We start from the raw sequence: 20,390 nt of genomic DNA on the forward strand, positions 1-20,390 counted from the left end.
TTCAGTCACTCTGAGGAGGGCCCCTCATTTCAGTCAAGGGTGGATTTGGGCATCCTTGGCCTTTCCTTTTGACTTGAGCAAGAATAAGCCTAAACAAATCCAGCTTTATGAGCTGGTGAGTTCACCTACCACCATACAGTGTGACCCGCTCCCTCAGGAGGATGGAGTACAGGCTCTTTTAGGATCAAATCCAACCTCTGAGGACTTTGTGCCATCTTGAGGGCTTCCATCTTGAGGGCTTGGGCGTGAAAGCCTTCATCCCTAGGTACAATACCAGACCCCTCACATTTTCATCAGCTGCCGTAATAAATATTACATTTCTCGGTTTTGTAGCACAAACAGCCATGGTCCCTCTCTGCTGTGTGCCAGGTCAACAGCTCGGACTAAGAGGAGGCAGCCAGTTGGATTTCAACAGTTTCCCACAGAAAGCTATTTGCCATGAATAAAGCTCTGCCAGGCTGAGCTGTATGAGTGGGCCTGCCCCAAATTTCTCACAGTCTGGACTCTATGTAGAGAGAAAATGTGATGAGAAAAACATAACCAGGGCTATGGACAAGGTAACGTTAATGTCAGCCAGTTGTTGTGCAATAAATGTCCGTATCAGCTTCAGCAAGCCTGACCTGTTTAACCGCTGCTTCTCTGAACCCCAAGGGCCGATATGGACTCTCTGTTCCCCTCAGTGCTGGCAGTGCCTGTGGCATACACTGCTCCTCCTGGCTAGTGGCTGTGCTGGGCTTTGGGATTGCATTTATGGTGGCCACGAACACGCGACGGCCAGGATGGGAAGGCCAGCTCCTCGGTGGTTGTGGACCAGCAGCTGTGGAGCCAGTCGAAGAAAGAGATTGTGTTTTGGGCTGCACTGAGCAGGAGGTGTAAGGACCACCATGAGGGTATGGCCGGCACTGGGGCTTGTACATCCCAGTAGCCAACACTGCCATGGTCACTCATTGCCTCAGTGAAGTCACCGTTAGCCACCTCGAAGTGAAGAGGGACCATGGCTCTTGAGCTCTTCCCTCATGCCCACTCGCCTTGACACTGAGGGAAAAGCTAATTCAGTGGGTGAAGGAGTGAAAGAAGGACAAGAATCCGAACTGAGGGAAAAATCAGATGGAACTGAGGAAAAAATCATACAGAAGTGAGGGAAAATTCAGACAGAAGTGAGGGAAATCAGTGGAGGGAAACCGCAGCTCCATGATGGCGGGCGGGCAGGGAGGCCCCTCTCCCGCAGGCCGGGGGTTGCCTCAGGTCTCCTCAGGGGGCGACGCCCGGGGCGGAAGAGGGCTGGCGGGCGGCGCCAAACGCGCTCCCTGCCTGCAAAGTGCCTGAAAATGCGCGGCCGGGGCAGAGCTGGGGGACCCGGCGAAGGGGAGGGCGCTCCCCGGCTCCCCTCCCACCCTCTCCGGATAAATGGGCCGCCGGGAGGCGGCGAGCGGGCGGACGGCGGCAGCCTGTGGACGAGCGCGGCCTGCCCGGCCCCGTTCCCCCGGCGCGCCCAGCGCTCCCTGCCGGCGGGGCCGCCCCGGGCTCCGCCGCACGTTCACGACCGCATCCCCCGCGGGGCTGGTGGGGCGGGGGGATCGGACCTTTCTTCCCTTCCCCAGGGGCAGCCTGACGGGCGGGAGGCGGCCGGGCGGGCAGGGCGCGGGGGCCGGGTGGAGGGAAGGCGGCCGGGACAGCTGATGCTGGCTCTCCCCGCCGCAGCAGGCTCAGCCCGGGCTCCGGCAGGCTGGTGGCGGTGATCAGGACTCAGGGGGGGCCCCCCCCGGGCTCCTTTCCCCTTCCCTCCCTCCGCGGCGGGCGGCGCCGGAGGATTTTCTCCCGCTGCGGCCCCCTCGCTGCCCCCCAGACATGGTAGGTCACCTACAGCTGCAAGGGATGGACGAGACCCTGAAGGAGAAGAGCCGGGAAGGCTTGCTGGACAGCCCGGACTCGGGGCTGCCCCCCAGCCCCAGCCCCCCTTTCTACTCCCTTTCGCCTGGCGAGGGCCGAGCGGGGGGCAGCAGCGGCGTGGACCCCCCGGCCCCGGGGCACCGTCGAGAGGCCAAGGACGGCAAAGTGGTAAGAGCCAAACCCTGGGCGCTGGGCTCTGTCCTTTCCGCGCCCTGGCGTGGGGGCAGCGAGGAAAGCTGTGCCCGCTGACTGGGGCACCCCAGGGCGGTATCCCCCCATGGTGCCCGGCCGCCTGCACTAGTGGATGAGGGGGTGGACGAGGGCTCTCCTGGGCTGCTTGTGCCCCATGGCGGCTGCAGTCCAGCGTTGGCACTGCCATAGTGTGCCCAGGCAGGGGCTTGGCCCAGTGCCGGCTGGGGGTTTTCTGGTGCGCTCGCAGAAGCGTTGGCAGTTTGGCTGGGTAAACTCTGGTAATGGTGTGGGCGTGAAACCCAGGTCTGAAACAGGCTGCCCTGCCTACCTTCAGAACAGAAAGGTGTAATTGCTTCTCAGCGGCACTGTCCTGGCTGGTAGATGGAGGTTGGAGCTGCATCCGACTGGACAGAGGCAGGGGAGTCCAGCTCCTGGCCATCCCGACGCTCCGGCATCCCACACTTGTTTTGTCAGGAGCATGGAGCCACGTTTGCTGGAGTCCTGACTGAAAGAGGCAGAAAACAGTCCGTCAGTTTGGGGCAGGGTACGGATGTCTGTCCGGGACATGCTCTGGGGAAGGTTTTGTGCTGCTGCCCTTTGCTGGAGTGGCGTTTTGTGGCATGAGTGCGTGAAAGGCTCCTGTGCCGCATGGCCGAGCGGAGCAGGGTTGGTTTGTAAGCTCAGACAGCTGGCAGTGGCACTGTAGATTGCAGTTAGCCTGACACAGTGCCAGTGAAGCGGTTGTCTGTGGAGTCGGATTTGGGTAGATTTATTGTGACTATTATTCTGCTTTATTTTGTTTATTTCTATCCCTTAGCTATAAAAAACTTTTTAAAACACAAAGTTCAGAGCATAAGCGATGGTGGTGGAGGTTTTTAAAGGATGATGAAAGTTCTTCCCCCGGGATATTTCACTTTTTTTTTTTTTAAACATATATAAAAGTCATTTGTAGGTGTATTCAACACAGTTAATTGGCTTCTATACAGAATAAAAATGCCGCAGCACAAATCTTGCCATGGGAAAAATCTATCTACCTATGGATTAGTGACAGTGACAACAAGTAGAGACATTTTGCAATGACTTCTCACACCCTCATTTACTTTCTCAAGTTCTAAGGCTATTTTAACATATTATTGAAAACTACCTTTTACTGCTGAACATGCCAAAACGTTCCCCTTGAACATTGACTCCTTCTCACCAGACTACGGTGGGTAGGGTGTGAGGTGTTAATTATGAAAATCAAATCTCTAGTCTGCTAATGCTGCTGTTCCAAATATGGAGCCTTACCTGCAGATACTTGGACGTGTGTGCCATTTTGATGGGACTGTTTATGTACAAAGAGTTACCCACATGCCTCTGATTTGGCAAGATCAGGCTGTTGCTATGCATTGTAAAATAAAATGTGGGAGGAAGATGAATGAAGGCTTGCTGGACCAGAAAACAGCTGGGGTGGAGGTGTCTGCAAAGCTCTGTAATGGGGATACAACAGCCTCCATTCCAGTAATATGACAGTTGGCCACCACTTCTCCCAAGAAAGCCCTTAGATATCAAAGATGAAAGAATTGAGAACAACCTATTCCAGCTCTTGGGCTGTTAGGACTGAGAGTTTTAGTGCTTGACTCTTAACGGAAAAAAGTTATTCCTGTGATCTGTGTAAGGCAAAATCAAGTTTTCCAGTTGTTTGTTTTTTTTTAATTTTGCTCATAAATGAACATTTTACACATTTCAGAGGAACTCACACTGTAGATATTTCCAAATTTTATATCATATTGCAGCAGCATGGCTAGCCCTGGGCTCCTGCTGTTAAGACTATGTGTATATTGTGTGTGTCTACATATAGTGTATCTTTCCATGCCCTTAGTAGGTACAGAAAGCTGGAAAGATCCTAACACTGAAATCAATTTGACTGTATTATTTGTAGTGGTGAAGGACTGTGCACTTTAACTCTGATGGTTTGGTACACTGCAAAATAATAAAGTAAATAGGAACTTTCACTCTATTTGACTGTACAGAGAGTTTCACTTCTTATTTCCATCCTGCAAATACTGTACTTGCAGCTGTTATTAGGAAAGCAGGAAAAATATGGAGAGCATTGCTTGCTTCATACTTCTAAATTTCAGTGTCTAATTAGCTTTAATCTTGCTATTTAACAAGGACTTGCAGATCCATGGGCAATTACGCAATCCATGAATGTGCTTCTGTTTAACTCTACTACTCTGCTGTTCATCAGAGCATGCAAAATTGGCAAATCAATAATTGCAGCTACTTGCACACCAAGGCATGCTTTTTTAATCGCCTATTATATTAGTGTTTGTTTTGCTTATAAACGTGACAGAGCCAGGAATGCAGCCTGCACTTTTTGTGTTGCAATACTATAAAATTATATATCAGCTTAGTCAGTAATGGCCAAAATTCTAGTATGTACAGTTACAATAAATTGCTGTCAGGTGAAGAAAACAGCATTCCACATCTGTGGGAAGTATTTCATACTATTCCTTGCTCCAGACCTATTGAAACCACCAGTCTGAACCCAGTTGCGTTCTTTTGCAGTCAGTTATTTTGCTCCAACTTCACAAATACGTTGATTTTTTCTGGTCTAGGACAGCGCTTCTCATACAGACTAAAACAAGACTGCATGCCCTTATCGAAGACTTTCTTGTGTGTAAAATCCATGCTCTCCCTGCTTTGTGTTATTAACTGTGACTCTGAAAAAGCAAACTCTCTTTTCTTTAATAAGCACAACTTTGTTTCAAAGACAATGCACCATTTATTCACATTTAACCAGCCAATTTGGCTACAGCCTTGGGATCCAAGAAAATATGAAAGGCAATTTAGGGCCAGAGTCATAAATACCACAAGTTCAACACCATTTAGGGCCTTTTTTTTTTTTTTTGCATTTTACTTGCAGTGCAGGAGACATTTGCTTTTATTTCTTCAAAGTCCATGTAGGGAATTTGTCAATTGTTTTATGCTTAAGTGCAAATATCCTAACGAAAACAGAAGGTGACTTGTACCTAGTTCTGCCTTTTAAATCTGAAACACGATTAAATTGATTCTTAGGACTTGGGTTACTGAACTCCCTAGACTTTGGGTGTAATGCTGGGCCAAAAGGAACATAAATGCAGTGAAATAAATCTCTAATAATACACACAAAGATGCAGTTGCTGGAAGGATAGGGAATGAAATGCCATCAAGGTAGCCAGATTTGCTTAGAGTTTTCCCTGTTGTTGTTGCCCTGGAAGAACTGCTTTTGGGCTGTGCTTGAAATAAGTGCTTTGCATTCAACAGCATAACTCCTAATGGGTATCAGGGGAGGTCAGGATCACATTCATCTGCAGAACTATCTGTCGTGCCTTCTTGAATGTCCCTTCCCAACACTTGAGTATTTGTGCATTCCATCCTGACTTCTGTAGGACTATATCCCAGTGGATCAGTTGTCAGATGAATGCTTCCACATAGGGAATTTCTACTTACATTCAGGAGCTGTTGCGTTGGACAACAGTGCGGTGCCAAAATCAGTCTTGTGTGGTGGGAGGAGATTCCAGCTTCATCTCAAGTGCAGAGGAGGAGGATACCTTGCTCCTTGGCACAGCCTTCACAGGCATGGTCCCAACAGTGGGGTCTAGCAGCATGTGTGCCAACCCTGTTGGATTTATGGCTGATATTTAAAAAAACAACACAACAAAACCAAAACATCTCTTACTGACATGCTGCATTTTGAAGAGCCCTTGGGCCAGCATCTCGTCCTACACTGAAAGAGCTCCCAGAAGGGGGACTGTCTTCGGAGAACTGCATGGGGAACATGGCCATCAAAGGGTTTCCAGGCTATACGTAACTTCTAGACCTGCCAACACTTACAGTGAAAGCACATGTGAGAGAAAGGCCCAGCACCCCAACCCGAGCCAGCTTGCAGCCTGCACACGAAGCAGGTGACATGATTCTTCAAGCCCACGTGTGTCCCAGCAGCTCTGGGGAAAGCCCCAGGCTTGTGTGGGGAGTGAGGCACCTTTCTGGCACAGCAGCAGGGCTTGCCTTGGGGGTTGGCAGTTGCAGCCCGGCATCCTGACCCACTTCTGAACGGCTTCCACGGGGCGGGATCCTGCAGGAATTCCCCCGGCAGGGGCTGGCGGTGGTTTCAGTTTCACGCCTACGTCCTCTGCCTGGCAAGGGCTAACCCCGCCTGGCTGTCCCCTGTCCCTCAGCCCCATCCAGTTCTGAACACGCACCCGCGCCTCCTCCTCCTGGGCTCAACGCCAGCGGCGAGGGAAGGGGAATGGCTCCGGGCCTCGCCTCCTCTGCAGACCGTGACAGATGTCCCTTCTGGGCAGATCAGAGGAGCAGTCACAGGGGTCTCGTCATCTGCTCTGAAAAGTGTGGCTGTATCTAGGGTGGTGCTTTCTAGCTGTTTAATTTCCACTGCATCCCCACGTAATGCTGTGGACAATAAGCAAAGCAGCACACATTTCCCCTTGAAAGAGAAGAGGGAGATAGGCAGGAAGGATGTAATTCTTTGAAATAATAAAGCCCTGCTTTTTACCTGAGGTCTGCATTTACTGTTATCACCTCCAAATATAATCTCATCCGGCTGTAGTATAAATTGCTCGTAATGTGCAATACGTGAAGATACTGGGAAAATAAATGGTCTGTTAAACAAATATTGCTTATCAGCTAGAGCGGAGAATGTAGACGTGTGTCAAATAACTCAGCCAGATCTTTCATTACAGCTGTAAATAACAGCTGAGTTAAAGTGACATTTTCATGGACCTGACATGTTACCAGAGTGGGAAAATGTGGTGAGAGATTTGCTTATGCCCTAGCTAAGTTAGGAGCTGGGAATTTGGGAAGCTGTATCCTGTTTGTAGCTCTGATGCTTGGAAAACCGTTTCCCCTTACAGCCCCTAGAGACCTAATACCACATCTTGGTGCCTTCCACACAATGACCGTAGCAAAAGGAGTTGGTCAGTTCTGGTCCTTCTTGCTCTCTGGGGAAAAGTTTTTTTTTTGGGGGGGGGGGATGTTTATTGGCAGGCATGTTAATTTTCTTTCCTTTTTGTTGCTTTGCTGCCTGGAATTTGGAAGCTAAAGAACAGTCACTATATTTCAGGCCAGTTTCATGTTTTTTTCCTCATCTGTGTTTACTATTTGGTAATGCTGCTTCCATTCTTGTGAGTAACCCCAAATGAAAAGTATCTTAGCAGAGCCCACTGACTCTACATAATTATTAGGGGTAGAATAACATTATTCTGCCCACTGTATTAGTTTTGCTGTTGTTCAGAACTCTGCGATCTAACCCCCCCCCGAACCAGTCCCCGAGATGGCACTGGTGGCAGGTACGAAGCAATGACATGGAGCTGAAGGACACGCGCCTGTCCTAAAGCAAGAGCCCCCCATAATATTTACGCCACCATAAAGGAAGTGCTGTTGGTTAGCTGTAGATTGAATTCTGTTCAGCAACCAATTTTATCTGTGTTTATCTATGTGCTACTTGAAAAGCAGAGTTTAGCTGCCCAGGCCGTTAAATGCCTGAAAGGCATCAGAGTTAAGACAGAGGGAAAAATGCAGCCAAACAAGAAAGCACTTCAACTTTATAATAATACTGTAACCCTTTGCTGGTTGAAACAAATTATGTACTGGAAAGGAAATAAAAATGATAGCACATTTACTGCTTAATTTTCACCTTGTCTCTGTTTTGAGGGCATAACATATATGTGTGGGGCTCACTTTTTGATCCCTCCAGTATCTTCCCTTTCGCCTCCTCAACCTTCCTGGACTACCAGACTCCTCCTCTCCCTGCATAAAAATCGCAGGGTTGTGGTGGCTTTTGCGGAGCTGCATCTGATAAGTAGCAGCACGGCTCCAGTTACTGGGGACAGATTAATTATGTCCCAGCTGTAGCCTTCCAACACAGGGTTCGTTCTTTGGATAGACAGATGTTGACTGTGGATCACTTGTGGACAGCCTGGTCTACAGACTTGTGTTTCTCCTCTTCACCATCAGTGACCCCCAGTAGTGTGCAAGAAGCTCCGCTCCCTGTCACCCATCTGTGGTGCAGGGCAATAAAGAAACTCACCTTATTTGTGAAGTGTCCAGAGATCGCTGAGTGAGTGCCAGAAATGAGCCAAGGATCATAATTTTCTCAAGGGAGCTCAGCAGTCCAGTGTTCCTTTTCTTTCAACCATTCCTGTGCAGAAGGAAAAAGAATTGAGTCAGTATTTTTTTGACAGACAGAACATGTTTGTTTTGTTTTTACCTTAAAACAGATTGGAAGGAGCTGGTGTCAAACTCTTGCCAAAAAGCCAGCTTTTGATATGTGCCAAGCATACAACATTCCAGCCCCAAAGACAAATCTTTTGGAAAGCTTATATCCCCTGTTCCCTGCTTCCCAACTCCAGGTGAGATGCAGCAGCAGGTATTTCAGAACATCACTGGAGGTGAAACAAAATGTCATCTGAAGTGCCTTTCAGCTGCTGCTATGTAAAACCTGTGCTTTACTGTTCAGCGACCTTTTCGCTCCATGCAAGCCATTCAGTTGCTCGTTTGGTGAGCAAGCTGCAGGGTCTTACAGATGATCTCTGTTTTAAGACTGTGCTTTGTAAATTATTTACATCTTCCCTGTGTAGACTTCCAGGTGACTTCAAGGTTTCTGACCTGCAGCAGCTCACGGTACTACCCATAGTAGATAAATGTGAATCTGTAATGGTCTCTGACGGGTGGTGGAAGTTGCTGGCTTTGACTTGCCAATACCTGCAATTGTTCCAGCCTTCTGAATTAATCAAGCCAAGCCTGCAGGTCTGAAGTTGATGCTCATTTACAGAATATGAAATGCATAATGAAATGCCTTTTGTCACCTTTCCCTACCCAGAGCAAGGTAAACTATAACCCGCAATGGAAATAGTCTCATCACCGCTCCATCCAGAACTAACCTGGAGAAGACTTAATCCTGCTTTCACCAAATTCAGTGGCAACTTTTGACTCCGATTGGTTTCAGTCATGCATGACAGAGCCTCCCTTTCTCCATGCACGCTGGTATTGTTTCTGCAGCATGTTCTTGTTTCCTGTTCCCTGCTGTGGGACTTGTCATTTCAACAGACGGCGCTTGCCTCTGTGCCCACGCTCTGACCGAGCAGCACCCCCGGCACACAGCGGGCTGGGAAGCCTGTTCCTGTACTAGCGTGGGGGGCCAGATGCCCCAGCAACGTTCCTGCTAAGCCACAGGAAGGACCTCGCCTCCTGCATCCTCATCTCTAGGGATGTTTAGAGCACACTTAGTGTCAGCATATGTTAGCAAGAAGTGTGAAGGTTTGCCTGGAAGCACTGAAATGGCTTCTTTAAAACTGCACTTTAGACGCCCTTTGCAGAACTGTTAAGAGGTGTGGATTTCTCCTGCATTAATCTAGCAAGGAAGCTCATGGTTACCATCCGTATGAATTTGTTATTTGGCATTCTAGCAAGCTAGTCTGGATCTGAAAAGCAGCTTAATTCACAGCTGTTCCATTTTGCCCAATCTTCAGTTGTCCCTGGCCAGTAGAAATAAAGAAGATACTCACATAGGCTGAAGTCACAGTAAGACAACATTGGGTTGCCAGTGCAGCTCAGATCAGTGCTTCCCAACCTTTTTTCTGGTTATCTAAGTTTGCAGTCAGTTTTGGCACCATGGCCTGAAAACATCTGTTGTTTAGAAGCTGGGACAGAAGGGCTTTCCCGGTTCTGTTCTGCCTCTCCACTTTTTGGGTGGTTGGTACCAGAGTGTGAAACTATCTTTGGTGACTGTGGCTTATTTTACCTGTGTCATGAATGAGTGGTTTAGGCTGCTTAAATGCAGCACCACAACCTGTTAGAGGAAACAGCAAACCACCAACTTGCTGGTTACACTCAAAGAGAACTATTGCCCCTCCCCAGCCAAGGTGAGCATCGCAAAGGCTCCCCAAAATCAGCGCATGGAAGAGAGCAGGGTGTGCAGAGCACTCCAGAGGCACTTTCCTGGGCTATCGGATCACATGAAGGAGAGTGGGGCTGGTCATGGACTTGGGTGGATGCTCTCTGAAAAAAATCTGGGTGGTGCTGCAAGAGGCAGTGGTAGTTCAAATGCACAGGCTTTTCCTTCAGAGCCTGTTGCAAACCTGCACCCTCATCAGCAGCGCTATCTTCAGGATGGGACATAAAAGCCCAAACCACTTATAAGTCAGCGTTGTTTTGTGCTGAGAGTCATGGTTCATGGCAAAAATAGGGCATTCAAGTATTTTCCAGTAAGAGGTATTCATACCTTTAGGTCTGCTCTTGATGTTCTAGGACATGGCCCACCTTTCTGCCTTGTGTAAATTCAGTGTTTCATGTGGGAAGTTGGAAACACCTTTTGCTGAGCTGAGCTTTTCAAGGGGAGGATCAGAGACGATAATTTTCTCACCTCAGCTGCAAGCAGAGACCAGTTTGGGGCCTTTTGGACAAGACCTCTCCTTAAGTGGGCACAGTATAAAAAGAGGGCAGGTTCTCAGCTGGAGTTTTGCCAATGTCAGGTATGGCCACAGGAGTACAAAGAGAAAGAGAACAGTCTCCTGAAGGGGAGACACATATCCCCAGCCTTTCTTCCTTCACCAGTTAAAGGAATCCGCGTCTCTTTGCAGATGAAGCCCCAAAAGGCCAACTTGCCTGCTCTTCGCAGAGCCCCTGAATGCATGTGCACATGGTGCCTGACTCCCGCACCCAAATGCATCACTCCTCATATACAAGATGTCTTTAGAAAGAGCTCTGGCCATGTGCAGACTGCTAAAAGCTGGCGATCTGCACCCTTGTGAACTAAGGCTTGTCTGATCTAAACAATTCACATTTCAGAAGCAGAGCGCTTTATTTATGACCAGAAAGGCTGCCCTTGCCCTCTTCTGTCAAGAGTGTTGAAAGCAATCCAGGAATGAACTTTGCCTTTTGGACAGTGTTTGGTAGTGAGGGTGAACATTTTTTCTCCTGTTTTTTCCCCCCAAAACCTGTGCAAATACTGTTCTTTTTTGACAATGGAACAGAAATATTCAATCAAAAAAAGGGGTTGGCCATTTTACTTTACAGTTTAACATGCTAGTAAAGTGCAGGGATATTTCAGTATGGAAAGAGTAAACAACTTGTGGCTTTGGGACACAGAATTGAAGAGCTTGGTGAATTCAGATGAAGCAATGACATTTTTTGCCTTAGCCTAAGGCAGAAAGCCCAAGCCACTACAGAAAACCAGACCTCAGCTAGTGGGAGCTGATGCTGTTGAATGGACTCAACAGAGCTTTGCCAGTTAATGCTAACTTGAGGGATAACCTGGTGAGCTTTTGGGGACCTAGTGAGCATTTGGGGACCCACATGTTGTACAGGGTAGGTGCGCAAGCTGCAGCACCTCTTATTCAGCACTGCCGGTAGGAACCAGGTCACAGCTCCAGTGTTCCCTCCTGTACCACCCAACCAGAAGATGCTGGCGAAAGTGGAAAGGAGTGGCATGGGAAGAGAAAACCAATACAAGAGCTGTATCCTCAGCTACCGTCAGTGGATTCTGTGAGTTCTGAGATGATCTTACTGACTTACACTGATGAAATATGGCTGTGATTCTAGCGTGTACAGCCTATGCACGGTGGAAAGTGGAAAAACTCGATATCAGCTTTTCAGCCATCTAGAGGCCTTTCAAGGCTGCACAGAGGCTGCCAGCCATCTCCTTTAAAGAGATCCCGTGTCCCTGTGTGTCATAAATTGCTGCAGACAGAAAAGTGGTGGCAGGGACCAAAACCCGCAATGACATTTTTCCAGGAGGGCAGGATTAAGCTTAATTAGCTGCTGGGACACAGGATCCCTATATGTGGTAACTGATGTTTAAGAGCACTCCAGTATAGAGAAGTGGGATTACTCAATTTTTTGGTGGGCAGAGGAGCTGAGGCTGGACTGTGACAATTTGTCAGAGTAAGTAACTTCAGGGTGTAATTAGTCTTAAAAATGCAGTTTTTGGTATCATGAATTGGAGCAGCTCCATTCATTAAAAAGTCCTGGCCTGGAACTGGTTTCCTGCATTGCAGAGGCCATAAGGTGCCCCAGTGTCTCACCCCACACTCAGTTGTGCATGGTTAACTAGAATGTCCCATGGAGCATGACAGTCATTTTCAGCACAGAGACTTCAACAACAGCAAGTCTACCACTTCCCCCGCTGGATCATTGCAAGGGATACATTATTTTAAGCATGCATATATATATATGTATGTATAGATATAAATGTATATACACATGTCAAGCAGACCTACATCCTTTAAGCAGCAGACTGAGGCCCTATCTCCATGTTCCATCAGAGCATTTCTCCATGCTGGTGCACTTTGAGTCTTTGTAAAACTTCCTAATCTGTAAACAGTGAAGGCAACATCAGGGCTAAAGGAAACCCCAAACAATTGCAATTCCTATGGGAAACAAGAAAGGAAGAAGGAAAGGAAGGGCTAAATTTCAAGAAGCAGATAGTGCAGCATGGAGTGCCAGAGATCTGGGCAGCGTCACTTACCTGGGTGATGTTTGGGGCAGAGGGACGTGGAGAGGGTGGTATTCGTGGGTGGGGGGCAGCCCGCTGCGTCGCATCAGCCCCAGGAGCTGGAAGTCAGTCTGTGAATTGGTAGAGCCACGGGTGGAGGTCAGAAAGTCAAGGCATCTTAAATGCAAGGCCTGTACAAGGCTTGTACAAGGCTTGCCTGTGTGAGGATGGGGGTTAATGGTCCCCTTCTCTGCCAACTACCTTAAGGCTGGTTTTTGGCAACTTGACAATGGTGCTCCCCTTTGAGCATGGAGAAGAGTGCCTTCCTCGGTGTGATGAGCACTCTGCTAACCTGGGGCCCTGCTACAAACCGGGAAAAGACAGGGACTGCGAGGGGGAGCTGAATGATGCTGAGAGCGCAAGCGAGGCAAGCTTAGCTTGCATGAAACAAAGTCGGTCCTGATGCTGCCGGAGTCACCTGTTGTCATTGCCAAAGAGCCTGTCACCTGCAGTGTCTCCCACGGGACTCTAGGTTGGAGGCACTGGTGTCTCCTGCCAGTGCTGAACGTGCTGCTGACTGCTCAGCTGCCAGCCACAGCACATTATGAACCGTGCCAGCCTCATCGGTTGTGTCCCAACGCTTGCTATGCCCTTCTTCCCTGCAGATGCCTTACCTGCTCCTGAACCCGTCCATGCCAGAGATGAGACCTCGAATGTACCCTGTGTTTTTTGGAGAAAGCATTGAGGTCAGCCCTGAGCCCGTGCAGGAAATCAGGTACAGATGGGATTGGGTGGGTAGGTGGGGATTTCTGTCTTTTTGGTGGTGCTTTTCCTTCTGCAAAAAATTAAAATGTGTTTACAAATGGGAGTCATTGTATTTTGATGAAAGGGAGGGACAGGTGGGAGAATAATGCCTGAATTAGACACTGAGAGCAGCAGAGGCAGAGCGGAGAAGGCAAGAACTGGAGGGAGGCTGTAAGAGAAGAAGGCTTTCCTTCCAGGGCCAGCTCAAATCCAAGGCTATGAGGGAAAACCATTACCATCTGTAGGCTTGAGGGCCTCCACTGAGTAACCTGATGGTCTTCATCCTGCTCCCTGATGACTTGTATCCTCAGAAGAAACACGACCCTTATAATTGGCACCTGTTTTTGTTAGCCCTTGCAGCAGAGAAACCAACATTAGACCGGCCCACAGAGATAGAGTGAGCTCCTCATGAGGAGATGGCCCTTCAAGCCAGTGCTGGAGGTGTTCTGACCTCCTGTGGGACTAGTGCTGCAAGTGATGGGTAAACATTGGTCTCTGCTCATCTTTCACTCTTTTGCTGGTGTGGAATGGAGCAAACACCATGGAGCAGTTACACACAGCTTGGGGCAGGGATGGTGGGAGGACTGTAAACCCAGTTCCCACCCCCCTCAATCTATGCAAACGTCTCTCTGGAAATGTACCCCAGTAAATCTCTGCTCACAGAGGAACTGCCAGTGGGCATGTTTTTATGGTGATTACATCGGAGTCTTGTTTTATGTGTGCTGAATGAGTTGCTTACACCCTAGCTGTGCAAAATACATTACAGCAGCTCAGATTACATTCAGTGCATAATCAGTCAACCCCCCTCCGGGTGGAGGTAATGACAAGCACACACCCAGCTTTTAATCTTTTTTACGTGGAGCTGCACATTCCTTGGCTGCTGATGGCCAGAGGAGCGTTTGGGGAGCCTGGGAAAGCAAGTGAAAGTCCTGCAGCTCCCCATGGCCAGGGGTTCTAGTAAAAGCCCTTTACGTGGCCTGGTGTCCCTACATCCATCCCTTCTGGATGCCTGCAGAAACCAGGCAGGGCAGTGACATCCCACGTTTTGTGGGTTCTTCATTTGACGGCTGTTAACATGGCCATTCCTTTGAGACCAATGACTTGGATACTGGACAGCCATAGCGCACAGCATCTCTTTGCTTTACCTGCTGTTTGACCATTGCTTGGATTTCTTGTAGGCCCCAACAAGCAGCCTCACCGCTCATCTCCCAGCACTCGTGATTTTAGCTAGCTTGGGCAGCGGCGTGCTCTGATGGCAAGGCAACATAAAGAAAAAAAGACAAACACACAGCCTTGACAGCTCAACAGGTGTCCATTACACCATGCTTCTGCCATCTGTGAAAACCTTATCTATGGCATTGTTTTCCTGCCGAGCCAGAGCTTGCATGGACAACGGGGCCTGTGAAAGCAGCAGCAGGCATGCTGTGTTGAGAAGCAGGATCCCCTGGCCCCAATGTGACGTCCCATGCCCATGGCCCACCAGCAGCATTTATTCATCCTGGTCACTGTGGCCATGACACCCCCAAGACTGGCACTAGCAGTAGGGAGCGTGGTGAGACCTACCGTGAGTCAGCGATCAGGGGACCTTTGTTTTGCAGGGGTCCTGCGCACTTCAAGGTGATGCTGCATGGCTTGTGCTTGTTAAAAAGGCTCAGGAAAAGGCCGGATCAATAATTTTCCTGGGATTTCACGATTTTCCTGCGCAATCAATGGATGAATGTCCATTCCTCACCCTCTGACCAACCCCAGCTGAGGGGTTTCACCACTTCTTGATGTCCTTTGCTAACAGGGTGTTTGCCTCCAGTGTAGCTCTCAGGGGTGAGCTGAGGCCGCAGTGGGGCTCATGGAGGAAACCAGAGGAAGAAGAGGGTTGCTTGGAGCCTGTGCAGCAAGGTCTTTTCTGCCCTGGCATGACCAGGCAGGCTTGGTCCTCTGTGCACGTGCACTGCAGAAATGCTGAGATGGATTCACAGCAAGGTGGGGTTCCAGAAAGATTGACTAGCCGGAAGGAGTCCTCTTGGCGCTCTGCTTTGCATTGTAGGCTTGGCAGCTGCCGCAGTGTCTGTGCAGTGAGAGGTCATAAATGTTGCCAGCTCCAAAGGGATAGAGCAGAGTCCCGCCTATCTTCTCTCCTTTGCTGCCTGGACTGTATTCCTGATACCTTGCTGTCCTCTGTAGGTGCAATTCCGAGGTGAAGTACGATTCTGAGAAGCATTATCGGGATGACATCTTCTATGGCCCCATCCCCACCGTCACCACCTACAGTGAGACAGTCATTGCTGCTCCCAATTGCACCTGGCGGAACTACAAGTCCCAGCTGATCTTTGAGCCCCGCCAGAAGCCACTGAGGTTTCAGAGCACAACCATCATTTTTCCTAAGCGTGCCAAGAACATTTACCGGACCACTCTCAACTACAGCTTGGGTTGTGCCAAGCGTTGGTTTGCTTCCAGCGTGCAGCTGGAACTCTGTGAGGAAACCAGCCCATGCGTCATCTACAGCGAGACCCTCTGATCCGCCCTGCCGCTGGCAACCTTGTGACCTCAAGGAGGCTGTGGCCTTTGCTGGGTCTCTGGCTGGGCCTTCGTTGATGGCGACTGAATATTAATAGCTGGAGAACATGTCGTCTGGGGTGAGGCTGAACTGACTGGAAGGAGGCTTGCAGGGCATGGGATGGTTTTATCAGTGAGAGGCTGGCGTATTTTGCGACTTTCCTGACACTCGTGATCTGTATTTTATATTTTTTTTTTTCAAAGCATATCTATTTTTGACTTTTGTTTAGATAAAATCAAGATGACAAAGGACCCTATTACCCATAGCAGCATGCTGCCTTGTGAGCTCTGTAGGTCTTGTCTAGCGCATAGGTGAGACTCACTGTAACCTTCAGAGCTATTTTGATCTCTGCAAAGGGAAGACCAACTGCAGAGTCAGCATCCAGTTTGCCCAGCGTACATCAAGCCAGGTCTCCCTAGAGTTTTAAATGCAGAGGCGGCGGTTATTTGTATCAATACATCACAGCTTGCTCCAACAGCTCATCTGCGAGATAGCTGCAGTATTACACCACTGCAGTAACCTCAGGCCTAACTTACTGGGAGGTGTGGAGGCTGTCACCAACAAAAAGAGGAAGAAACAGGCACATGGTGCTCTTGCTCTCAGCTAGATGTTTACATACATAGCAAGGCACAGCACATCCAGGAGATGGGAGAAAGGCCTACCCTGAAGCATGGCCACCTCTTCTGTGAGCCCAGCCCGAAGTATGCAGGGGAGACTGAGGAAACTGAATAGCTGAAGGGCTATTTTCTAAAAGTGTCCAAGTGATTTAGGCCCCTTAGTGCCCTTTTTCAAAAGTACTGTCAGTCCAAGTGTACCATGCTCTTTGTTGTCTCCAACACCTGATTTACAGGGATCTTTATGCACTTGTAACCCTTTTGAGTTTCAGGGTATGGCTACATTGCAGAGAGGAATGTAGTACAGGAAGATGCTATCTATCTAGCTTCAAAGCAGCCAGTGCAGGGTTAATTCATAAGCAAGGTTGCTCACCCTGTCAATAGTTTCCATGCCGGTGGCATGGACAGCTTGGCTGACTCTGGAGGAGCAGCCAAACTTTCTCAGTGTAGAGTTTGAAGTATTGAAGAGCCCAAATCCGTGCAGGTTTTCCTTAATCAGCCAGGCTGTAGCAATTGAACAGGTACTTCACAAACAGCTGAGCTGTCTCTGCGAAAGGATCAAGAAACACTGAGAGCAGGAGTTACTACAGCCATGCTAAGGTAAACCATTCCCCACTCATCAATCACATCTCCTGGTATCTCTTCACTTCGGTAGCTCATTGAAAATCTGGAAGAGCCTGGATTCCTACAAACATATAATCTTTGAAAATGGCATGGAATTGTCTCCAGAAATCTTACCAAGAATTTTTGCATGCTGCTCAGAAGAGCCCAGACTTGAAAAATAACCACACAGCTCTGGAAATAAGTTTCCAGCTTTCCTTCTTCTAAACTTTCCATTCTGTTCCTGACTTGCTGCGAGTCTGATCAAGTTATTTCAGAACAACACTAAGCAGCCAAGTCAGAAAACCTATTAACAACATCAACAAGACATAGATGATTGCCCAGAAAAGAGATTTAAAAAAAAAAAAAAACTGAAAAACTTAAAAAAATATTAAAATTAAATAGTGACTTAAAAAGATACTTTTTTTCCATCCGTTTCAAAAGGCAACTGGTAGATGTGACCAGAACTGTGACCTTTATGAAACAGAGTTCTCTTGTTTAAAGTGAAGCACAATTTTTCCACCAGAGGTAAATATAAGGTCTTTATATACAAACTTAAATCCTGACAGCTGAAGCATCATTAGTACTGAAAGATGTGTGCTGTGGCAGTGATGAACTCTGCCTCTCAATTTGGCACTTAGGACTTGGTAGGGAGAAATCTCTCAAAGGATTTCCAAGGCTTCCACCTACTGTTGAATTCTTTGCAGCAACACAGAAACAAGGATTATATTTGTTATTGGTCAGATTTTGCTGTCACTGACTGTCAGCATCAAAGCCTGGAAAAGCAGCATCTGCTTCCAGAGATTCTTATGCCTGAAGCAACCCTTTTGCCCAGAGCTCCAGCAAACGTGAGTGCTGCAGAGTTAGCTTAGACAGCAGGGCAGCCGACGGTAGCATGAATGTGATCTTGGTGCAATGCAAGTTGGTGATGCACTTACTTGCTAGCTCATCCTGAGGTCTGTCCTGTTTCTCGAAGTGCTGGTGAGCAAGCCTTGTGACCAGTGAAAATACTCCTCTTGCCTTCCTGGGTACATCGTGAAGGTTCTGGAGGCCTCTTCCCGTGCGGCTGTGAGAGCCTCTAGCAAAGAGGGTAGGTTTCCGAGCTGAGCAACGGTGTAATCCAGGTTCAAAAGCAGGGCCTCATACCCAGGAGATCCCTGCATAATGACAGCTTAGATTGCAGGCACCTCCACCGAGCAAGCATGGAGACAGGCTGACCTCCAAGCCAAAGGGGTGCCGGAGGCTCCCTATTCTGACCATACATCAGGCATTTCGCCTAACAGGATTATTCCCCTGCTCCAAGCATAAAGCTGCAGTTTTTGATCACCCTGGTCTTTGAGCAGGACAGGTTTTCCCCAGAAAATCTCTTTTATGGCCAGCTGCACGCTTCTGCCCACTTTGTCCACTGTTAGTTCTGCTTCCTAAATGTTGTCTGCAACAGGAAAAAAAAAAAAAAAAAAGCCAGAAAGCTAATGTGCAAATACAAATCCAGTGGCAAGACCTGAACCACAGCCTGGTCTTTCACCACGCAGGGACAAGGGCTGCTGAGGCAAAGTCTCACGGGTCAATGTGACCCCCAGGAGGGTGCAATGGAAGGCAGCCTCCTTGGCACTGTAGGGTCCCCACATGTCCAGGCCAGGCCTCTTTCAAGCTTCATGCTTTGTTTTCTCTGCAAATAGACTAGAAATGACCGAACATGCTCCTGCTCTGTTGAGCTTAAGCAGCTTTTCTGGTTTTGCCATGTCAGGAAAAAAAAGCCAGCTGGCAGCTTGGGTTTCTCGGCTGCCGAACACACTTTGGGCTGTGTAGCCATGGACACGCCATGGTGGGCTACCACCCTGGACCACATCCAAACTGTGACATTGCCAAGTGCCTGACGTGTAGAAATTTTTGAAAAATACCTTCTTGGCATGGTGTTTCCCATGGGCCCATCACAAGCTGCTTTTCTTCTCAGTGAAAGCTGGCATTGGAAAGGGGTGTTGTTTTTCCTGAGCACAAGAGAACCACAGAGGGTCAGGTCTTCACCCTCAGTGTGGGTGCAGATCGCACTCTGCCTGCCCACTCTCTGTCCCTATTGCTCCTATCCCTGTGACTGGGTTAGGTGGTGGTAGAAGAGCCAAAGTTCACCGTGCTCACGACTGGGAAAAGCAATGACTGTTTTTGTTTTGCTTAAATACCAGAAACTGAATTTTGTGTTTGTGTGTTGCCAATTAAGAATCGTTCCCAGCAGCCAAGAAGTGCCTCACCTGTAGTATGTTTGTACATCTAAAATGAATGAGTGGTCCCACTAGAGAGGTGTTTTTCTTTTAAATGGAGCATTATTCATCTCAACCAACAGATCCTTGTTCACGTATATTTTCTCAAAGACACAAATGATAACTTTAGACCATGGAAGTGCTGCTTAGAAAGGGGAGTTTCCTTGAGCAGCTGGGACTGTGGCTACACGATTTCTCCCCAGGATCTCAGTGTGCCTGTTGCCCACAGTCCTGTAAGCCTGATAGGTAAAGTCAGACTCTGCCTTCAGGAATTTTTTTCCGTTAATAGTTATTTGCGAGATCAGAAACTTTCTCAGAAAGCATCTGTTTTGAGGAGGGGAAGGTTGTTTTTTCCGATATGGAAAGTCACTATCGATCTCGAAGGTGCAGGGTTTGCCCTTCACCCCCTTCATTCCTGTGACCGTTTTGCCCCTGAATGCAACAGAGCATGCTTGTGTCTGGTCTGCCTGCATTGCTGTCATTGCATTTGGGGCCAAGAAAGAGGGAACCCTCACTAAATACTGACCTTTCAGAATCTGCAGAATACTTTGCACAAAACGCAGAGCGCAGCTTCGACCAAAACAGTTTACTGCTTCTTTCATCTTTAATTTTTCTTTTTTGTTTTTTCCTAAGCCAGCTCTACTTTTCTCACTGTGAAATACAGATTCGCACCCTAGGTATATACTTTCTGGGAAGGATGAAATGAGGTTTGGGTGTTGATAGCAGTGTTTGAGTGAGCTGCTGGTCAGAGAAGTGAATGCTATTTACTATTTATGTTGAGTGTGTCTTAAAAAAATGGGAAAGGTCACTAGAAGGCTAATGATCAAAAGACTTTGTAGAGCAAACTGAGGATTTAAAGGCTGCGTGAATCTGATCTAGAGGCAAGTGGTCCTGTGTGTGAACACTGTGGGCTAGGATATTTAGCCATTGGCATTTTAACCTGCCTTTTTTCCTGCAGGGAAGAGCATCCTTGCCTTCTTTACAAGCTGAAATAAAATCAGATCCATCCT

General features: G+C 48.3%; 1 protein-coding gene across 1 annotated transcript; it reads left to right on the forward strand.

Moving 5' to 3' along the window:
• Window positions 1-1,833: 1,833 nt before the first annotated feature.
• LOC309411249 (refilin-A-like) lies at window positions 1,834-16,485 on the forward strand. The gene is made up of 3 exons (XM_082007819.1): window positions 1,834-2,058; window positions 13,222-13,331; window positions 15,539-16,485. The coding sequence occupies exons 1-3, from the start codon at window positions 1,849-1,851 to the stop codon at window positions 15,870-15,872; spliced, it is 654 nt and encodes a 217-aa protein (XP_081863945.1). The 5' UTR covers window positions 1,834-1,848; the 3' UTR covers window positions 15,873-16,485.
• Window positions 16,486-20,390: the final 3,905 nt, after the last annotated feature.

The sequence above is a fragment of the Phaethon aethereus genome (assembly GCF_964289735.1).
Source record: "Phaethon aethereus genome assembly, chromosome: 17".
NCBI lineage: Eukaryota > Metazoa > Chordata > Aves > Phaethontiformes > Phaethontidae > Phaethon > Phaethon aethereus.

Excerpts from the sequence above, each read along its gene's own strand:
- LOC309411249 (XM_082007819.1), top strand. The coding sequence starts at position 1,849 with ATGGTAGGTCACCTACAGCTGCAAGGGATGGACGAGACCCTGAAGGAG. Across the intron at positions 2,059-13,221 it reads AGGCCAAGGACGGCAAAGTG|ATGCCTTACCTGCTCCTGAA; the intron begins GTAAGAGCCAAA and ends TCTTCCCTGCAG. Across the intron at positions 13,332-15,538 it reads GAGCCCGTGCAGGAAATCAG|GTGCAATTCCGAGGTGAAGT; the intron begins GTACAGATGGGA and ends TGTCCTCTGTAG.